Source organism: Antedon mediterranea, chromosome 6 (assembly GCF_964355755.1).
Source record: "Antedon mediterranea chromosome 6, ecAntMedi1.1, whole genome shotgun sequence".
In the NCBI taxonomy this organism is placed as follows: Eukaryota; Metazoa; Echinodermata; class Crinoidea; order Comatulida; family Antedonidae; genus Antedon; species Antedon mediterranea.
The window spans coordinates 5431206-5440356 of record NC_092675.1 but is presented as its reverse complement, the minus strand read 5'-3'; the positions used below and the strand labels follow the sequence as shown (position 1 = coordinate 5440356).

At 34.7% G+C, this 9151-nt stretch overlaps 1 protein-coding gene across 1 annotated transcript; it reads left to right on the top strand.

Annotated features, from left to right (window-relative positions):
* The first annotated feature begins 1416 nt into the window (after positions 1–1416).
* Positions 1417–9123, top strand: LOC140051881 (large ribosomal subunit protein uL1-like). Its single transcript, XM_072097212.1, has 8 exons — positions 1417–1488; positions 4624–4741; positions 5648–5873; positions 6130–6210; positions 6568–6751; positions 7003–7106; positions 7801–7882; positions 8311–9123. Exons 2-8 carry the CDS (start codon positions 4626–4628, stop codon positions 8412–8414), a joined length of 897 nt encoding a protein of 298 aa, XP_071953313.1. The 5' UTR covers positions 1417–1488; positions 4624–4625; the 3' UTR covers positions 8415–9123.
* Positions 9124–9151: the final 28 nt, after the last annotated feature.

Genomic DNA, 9151 nt, shown 5'->3' with positions numbered 1-9151 from the left:
GAACATCTCTACCTACCACCTATATTGTTACTAGGCCTACCTTGTAGGACTTGATAAGCGTGGTTCCCACTAGCGACGCAACACAACGACGTAACGCAACGCAAGTGAATTGACCAATCACAAGCGATGGCTTATTCGCTTGTGATTGCTAACTGTCTATAAAGCTTGGTTCTCACTAGAACGTAACGCAAGGACGTAAACGCAACGCAAGCGTTTTAACCAATGACAAGCGAAGTTATAGACAGTTAGCAATCACAAGCGAATAAGCCATCGATTGTGATTGGTCAATTCACTTGCGTTGTGTTACGTACTTGTGTTGCGTCGCTAGTGGGAACCACGCTTAACTTCGCTTGTCATTGGTTAAAACACTTGCGTTGCGTTTACGTCCTTGCGTTACGTTCTAGTGAGAACCAAGCTTTATAGACAGTTAGCAATCACAAGCAAATAAGCCATCGCTTGTGATTGGTCAATTCACTTGCGTTGCGTTACGTCCTTGTGTTGCGTCGCTAGTGGGAACCACGCTTTAGGCTTACTTTGATCTAACTAAACGGTATTTATTTTGTTTACTGATAACTAAGCCGATTTGTACGCTATGCCTAACATTGTCGAGTCATATATATTTATTTAATGTACAACAGTATATTTACTTGTATTTTTAACGAAAAAGAGATTTTATAACGGCAAATATTATAACTAAAAATGTGAAATATAGATCACTTTAACGAGAGTTTATAGAAGAGACTTTCCTGATATACACGAAATGGATTATATGGCGACAGGTCGATATCTTAATCCGCTCCGTGTCTCTGTTTACTAGATCGAGCCACTGTGGCTGCACATGGATTTGTATATGTTTCTCAAAGAAACCAATCTAATAATTATACACAAGGAACGCCACGGGCCTACTTTATGAATGATTGAAAATTATGATATATAGGCCTACATCATGAATGCTAGACTGATGATCTACATTAGATTCAATACCGTTTTAACATTTTGGTTTTCAAAAATAAATATGAAAGGTAAACTGTAAACGGTAATTCCTGCAAACCAATCAATTAAGAATGATAAATACCATTAAGACAGGTGCTGATCGTCTTTAACAAAAACCACGGGCATTCAAAATTAAAATCAATAACCGGGTTTTGAGAAGCTTAATATTATTTCTCTCTGTTAAAATTGACTCCATCCACAGAGAGACGAGCATTCATTAGAATTTCTTGGTTTATGTATCCTATATCAAATTGGATGATTTCTCCCATATCTATTAACAATTGAACACGGCACCGTGGTTCCGTTCCGTGAAACCATAGAGATATATTATAGTTCACTATAATATCTCTATGGTGAAACAGAACAAGTGTGAATGCAGCTTTAATATCTTGTTTGACGACGGTAGGTGGCGCACGACACGACACACAATGTAAACACGCATCATCCATATAAAAACACACACATGCGAGACGAAGTCTAAAATAAACAAAAAAAGTAACTTAGATTTTTTTCTTTCTTTTAAATATACTTTATATATATATATATATATGTTTTTTCCGCATTTTAGTAGTTGAAGGGTTTTTTCATGCTGACATAGACATAAATACCCATAGGGTCCTAGCTAGGCCTAGAGAACTAGCTACTAATGCATTACTAATAATACTAGCCTAGGCCTAGCCTAGGCTATGTATGGCTAGTAGCCTCTAGTCACTTCTATTCTGGTCTAGTAGTAGAGTAGGGCCTACCTAGGCTACCTAGAGGCGAGGCAAGTACTAAGTAGGCCTAACCTAGTAACTAGAGTAGGCCTTTTCTATCTAGGTAAAGTTCTTGGTATGCCTAGATCATAGGGAGCGCCTGGGTGGGCCGCTCGAGGTACTGAAAAAAGCGCCGAAGGATTATGTGACTAAATTATAACTTTTTAAAGACCATTTTTATTAATTAAGAATTAACAATCCTGAATTCATTTTTAAGTTAAAACGTTGTGTTTAGTATGGAATTACAGGTAAATATCTAGAGCTAGATAGATGATTTGATCGTGTTTACTGTATTTTGTTAAAGACCCCTTCCCTGCAATTTTGGACGTTTTTTGGAAAATAATACATATATATCACTTTAAAAACATTAAACCATGTCATTCCTTGTCTTAAATGTACGTTTTATGGTAAATTATGATAAAAAGTGAGAAACAATGCACTACCTAAGTAGCTCGCGGCGATCGACCTCTCGTGGACGGTCTTAGGCCTAGCCTAGCTAGGCTTAGTTTTGTAGGCCTAGCTGGTAAACATCGGTAACGTACGAACATCGTACGCTACCTATATACCTAGCCTGACGTTGTATAGTTGCTGCATTAATTGTATTTCTATTTTTGCCAGACTCCGTTGATACAAATTGGGGAAAACCCGGTATTTTCGCTGAAAAGTTAGGAGCCTTCCATTTGTTTTGGCCTCACGATCGATCGAAAAGTGGGCGAATTACAGGTGAAAAACAAAAATATCAATCCGCGCGCAATGCATTTTGGGATTTATAGCGGGCCGCTATAATTATTAGAATCGACTTATTTTTCACCTTTTTAACCGTTTAAAGACGAAAAAAGTTATCGCAATAGGACCATATAGTATTATTTTTACATTAAATATAGTTTGTGATCTTAAATTAGATCTAAAAAACGTAGGGAATGGGGCTTTAATAGTATTCAACTTATCATCAGTTTAAAAAAAATACAAACTGCACTTGTTTAGATCATTTTATTACTTTATTACAATACATTCATTTATTACAGTCATATATCATCATTATTTGCAATCAATTATAAAAATATGAAATAGGCCTAAACAGTTGTTGTTGAAAAAAAAGATAAAATGCAACATTTAAAACTGGAACTGTCCAATCCAATTAACTTATTTGAAAAATGACGTAGACCTATCTTTTGAACAAAAACTTATCGGTATTCGGGCATTTATTACTAATACTATGCAGTTGTTCACTGGACCTTTCAGACACTCTCCAGGGTTTTGGCAGGCTTTAGTGTGACCCTATTACAGTCCAGGGTGTGTAGCGCAGTGTGTTCGACGTTGGACTACTGATCGTGACATCGCGGTTTGAATCCAACTCTGCCGCATTGCTTGTATCCTTAGGCAAGATACTTTGCTTACGTTTGTCTCTCTCCACCCAGGTGTATAAATGGGAACCCGGTTTAGATCAAGACACAACTTTGCGCTGATTAATAGCTGCATTATGGGAGTATGTTTCCATATACAGTATGTGTTTAATGCAAAAAATTACTGGGGTAATAATGTTCAGCGCTTAGGGGTTTCACAACATTAGTCGCTTTATAAATCCAGGATATTATTATTAATTACTGAATGTACAGTACCATTTTTGATTCTACCTTCCCTTTTTAAATTTTGTTAATGCATTTTTTAAAAATTCAACTGTAATGTAAATACAGCCATATATTGTGTAAATAATGCAGGATGTCAATTGTAAATCATGTTTGGCCTTCTTTGATCTCATTATTTCTATAATTTATTTCTTATTGAGATTTTTAAAGGTCATCCTGTTCATTCTGTACATAATTGTTACAATACATAATATAATAACAAAAATCTTGTTGATCATTAACCTTTTTTTAACTAAATGTGCATGTAACTAAAACTGACAGAGATGTACCTTACAAATATGATAATGAAAACGAATAAATAAAACAAAAGTCAGTAAAGCTCTGTTTTAGCATGGCCACAAAGTGCAGTTGCATGTTGCTTGGCTGCTTAGGCCTACCATAAGATCAGAGCGAGCAAGAACATAAACAAGCTATTTATCAAAATTAACCTTGAATTTTTAGTAAATTTAATACGGTAACTTCTATGTTTATATAATCATTTTTGATTCAATACAAAAAGGCTGATAAAATAAATCAAAAACTATATAGTTTTTGACTTACAATGAATGCTGGTACAGTATTTGTCAACATGCTTTACAAAATATGAAAGGGGGATCAGCTCAAATGGAAATTTTCTCATATATTATACAGTATATTATTAATAAACACATCATTATCCAGTTAAATCCGGTTTACATTTCTAATTTTACAATGTCTTCTTATTTTTTAATTTATAAATAATTCTTAGAATGACGTCAAACATTAAGCTAAACATCCGGGTTTTCAGGAAACATTGATAAACATTTTGAAATGAATTCATAAATTTAGCATTTGAAATTTTTATAAAATTTATCCAAATTAAGTTTTAAAAATATTGTTTTTAACACGCTGCATTTTAAAAGGAATTATAATGACGTCATTTGAAATTTTATTAAAATGGTTAAAAAGTGTTATTTTTTATTGCTCGAGGAAATAAAAAACATCCTGACTTTTTGTCCTACTTTTTAAAATTGAAATTCACAAAACATCTATTATCGTTTTTAATTACTAAATTGGACAGTGCATTCCATATAATAGACATTTTTGCAATCATCTGCAGGTGCATGGAAATCAGTTGATCAGTTGATTGTAGAGTATCGCAATAACTATAGGCTACCTGTAACCTTTTGATTAACTCGCAGGTATAATAACTGAACTTTATGAACTTTTACTGTTACAATAATCATCAAATGTTGTATTCTTAAACCTAGAAATGGTCTTGGCAAAAGCGAGATACCTTGAGTGCCTGTTCAGAGTGATTAAAATTACTACAGAAAAAACCCACTGCAAACCGTTAGCGAGAACGTTATGCCGACCATTTACAAATATGTAAGATTTGTTTAGATTTTATTATGATGCTTTCGTTCCGTGAATAAATCTGTTACAGATTTTCACTTAGATAAAGAAGTGGGTGAGTCGCACTCTCGGATTCAGAGTGCGGCAGAGTTGCTCCAGCCAAACAAAGGCTCATTTTGAGGAGGACCCCATATTTATTGTTTTCCTCTGCCCTTGCTGCCACAGAGTAGAGTGAGTGGCTGAGCGGTTAAGACAGCAGAACCGTAATTACGTAGCCATAACATCGGCAGGGGTTCGAGGCTCACTCACTCCATGGTTCTGGTGGTAGAACGGATCTTCTCGGATAAGGACTATAAACCGTAGGTCTAGTGTACACATCTAGCTCGTGTGCACTTTAAAGAACCTAGTACATCTTTCGAGACGAGTAGAGGGTTACCTCGGTGTATAATAGTACATCACAGCCACTGATCATAACTGGGCCCTCTGGGAGACCAGTCTTTGACTGAAGAGGTCGCAGATTTGGTTGAGCTTAATCTACACCTTGTACAAATTTTGAAAATTTGAATTTGTCATGAAGACCCCTATATTTGGCTTCACCTACTGTGCTGTATTTTTGTTTGTGTACTGTAGCACATGTACTATGCAATTGTGGTGTTTATAATGTCTAACATTAACGAAAGATGTATTGTACCTGGCTACTGTGCACATCTCGTCAAACACATTAGAATTTCCGATTATTAGATTATATTTTTTACACAGTAAAATGTTAAACCAATATTATATATACGTCGCAAATGTGGTTTAACAATACATAGACATTTTATATTATATCCATAAAACCAGATACAAACATTTTTCAGGGGTTAAATGTTCTGTGGTAAAATTCAACTGATGTGATTAGAATACTATATTCATTTGAATATTTGTTTTCCCCTTCAGAGCAAGTGCAGATCTTCAGGATGTTCCTAAAGGTTTCGATGGATGGGAACCTGTCGATGATGTTTATCGTATTGATCGCTATCCACCAAAAATTCGACATATCAGTGAATGTCTTGATGATTTGAGGGCGCAAGATAAATGGGCATATTGTCGAAAACCAGAAATTTACAGTGACAGAACTGTTAATTTGAGTTTGCTTCTTGACTTGACTATACCATTAAAAAAGGTTTGTATACAATTTAAGATATAAATTGTTGTTTTCAATATTTCTATGGAATGCTAATGTTAGTTTTATACAAATAATGAATGTTTATTAGTTGGATGGTGGAGAATATTTCATGAGTTGAAAGATTGACTGCTATATAGCAGTCTCTTTCGACGCATAAAGAAATATTCATCACCATTCAACAAATACAAAAAGAAAAATTATTTTCACCATCAAATCCTAAACATTGTATAGTATTTATGATTTTATCTTGCAGAAACAAGTAGAGCCGTTTATAGGTATGGCTGCAATACCACATAAATTTAAAGCATCTAATAAAGTGATTTGCTTTGCGGAGGTACAGTATACTTTTCTTAATCCATAAAACAACTTCAATTCTAAAGACTTGTTTAAGCCCTGTCTAAACTATCAAACTTTATGTGACAAAAAAATGTGATGTGCCCATATATGGACATGATGATGTCATATCACTACCATATTTGGGTACATCACACTTTTTTTGTCAAACTAGTTTGATAGTGTAGAAAGTGCTTAAGACGTTGTGTATGTAGAGTGTCTTGTGTAGTGATATTGTTTCCTTTGAACAGGATGATTAAAGAAGGATGGTGAACTTGGCAATTTGCCCAAATATAAAAAAAAAACAATAGGCGTACTTATTAATTTGAACCCGTCATCATTCACTATTAATTTACAGGGTGATCAAGTGATTGAAGCGATGAATTGCGACGCTCACATGATAGGTGATGAAGCCTTGATAAATCAAATACTGAATGATGAGTTTACTGATTATGACTACATAGTAGCAAGTCCATCCATGATGGCAGGTCTGTTGCCATTAAAGAAAAAACTTAGGAAAACGTTTCCAAGCTCAAAAAGAGGTGAGACAATGTATGAAATTGATGACACTGATATATAATTAAAAATACAATCTCTGTAGAAATTTGTTCTATGTTTTTACAGTAAAAGTTTCAGTAGTTTTAACACATTAATGAAATGACAATTACTGAGAGATTAAGGTATATGTTGAATATGATATTCTTACAGAACTGTAATGAAACTAACTATTGCCATTTCTACCAATGTTAAGAATCACAATATTTACACATGTTTATATTTTACATCGTAAAAGGTTCTGTTGGCGTTGACATGAAGAAGATGCTTGCTTTGTATTTAAATGGAATTGCTTATAAAGTACAAACAAAAATTCCACATGTTAATGTAGCTGTAGGAAAGGTAAACAATTCTTTTGGAAACCAGTAAAGTTAGATGCAGATTTCCTTTTGTGGGCAGGTCACAGAGGTCACTCAACAATACTGTCATTATATAATCCTAGATTTATATAGCGCCTAATGTTGCTGCTAAGCGCTGAACATTATTACCCCACTCATTTTGTTGGATCAAACACGTATGGCAACATACTCTTATAATGCAGCTAGTAATCAGCGCAAAGCTGTGTCTTGATCCAACCCGGGTCCCATTTATACACCTGGGTGGAGAGAGGCAAATGTAAGTAAAGTATCCTGCCTAAAAATACAAGCAATGTGACGAGAGTTGGATTCGAACCTCGATCTCATGATCAGTAGTCGAACGTCCAACACACTGCACCACACGCCCTCACCATAAACTCTCTTGTAATCTTTTGAGGGTATTTAATTGTGTTAGAGTGGTATTAATTGGAAAGTACTACAGTACTACCTTATTGGATCGAGTATACTTCAAAGAATTACAAATTTAAAAGGCTGCTCTGGAAACCTTGCCACCCCTCCTGCCAAATCCTGCATCTCCTCAGATAGGATGAAAATCGAGCCTAACTAAGTGGTGTGATTATCTTTTAATACAATCATTTCTTAGATGTTTAAAAGTAAAAATCAATATTATCTAACCGTAAAACTTACTGAAAGTCTCAACATTTTTTTGTCCATTTCAGTTAAGTCTTAGTAATACACAAATAGAAGAGAATGTAAAAAGTTTAATAGAAGCAGTATGTACTCATAAACCACCAGCAGCTGGTAAGTTCCTAGCCAATTATACTACAGGGAGATATTCATATTATCTACTACTAAAAGAAATACCTAACCCACTCCATTTTAAAACCATCCCAGTACAAATTCTGGTCATGTTGTTATCCCATTACTCACAACCCCTCCATTGCTTCTCCTAACCCCTTCCTGGGTTAATTCAAATAGTTTAAAACCTTCGAAATATACCCATTTTGATACCATATGTGTATGGATGTGGAGTAAGACAAATGTGTATAACGAATAAACGTACGTACCCATAGATACAAATATAAACGCACATTGCACCTTGCTTATTTGGTCACTACCGTACTCCTGAATAAGGTTATGTATGATAATCCTTGAAATAAATTTTTTCCAAGCTTAAACAATCACGAGTGGTTTAAGTTTTGATCATTTCATTTGCCTTTTTCTTTCAGGTCCTTTAATTCGAAAAGCAACAGTCAGCGCTTTCTTATTAGATGGTCATCAATTTGAATATGAATCATATGTTCCTGGCTCATGTGAAGAAGAAGACAAATAGTGTGGATGTTGATTTTGATTCATCAGAAATAAAAACTCTTGTTATAGCTTTTTAGAAATGTTTTGTACAAGCCAACAAGCACAAGTTCAACCCTCTGTTACATACACTAAAGTGTGGTTCCCACTACAACGCAACGACATATTGCATAATCACAAGTGGGAACCGATGACGCAACAGTGCTGCAAAGTCACAGGTTTGATTTCACGCAGGTGGGGGCAAACACAATTATCGGGAGGGCATTTTCTTACGTTTCGTTCCGTCGCTAGTGGGAACCACGCTTAACTCACTATACAGTAACTCAAACTGCTTTAAAATTAGGTTTGTTTGAGTGGATGACAAAACAGTTGTTCGGTTGTCTCTTAATTCTTTTCAATGCTTACTATTATATTTTTGGAAATGATATGTATCAAAAATTGCTTTGTTGAATACTGTCCTAAGAGATACTACAGGAATATGGTACATCTAGATGCTCTCAGACATTGAAAGTGTTTTTTTAAAGTATTAAACTGTAAAATTGTGTGTTTTAGGACTGCAAGTCATGTACATAGCACAGGCCCATACAAACCCATGGGGGAAATACTGCAAGTCAAATTTGTGAATAGGGTTATAATAAAAGATGTCTACATCTACTTCTAAGGTTGCCTGTTCATAATTTACACTGTTCAAACAAAATGTATGTGTATATATATTTTGATTTATTTGGCAATAATAATTATTATACAATTTATATACTGATA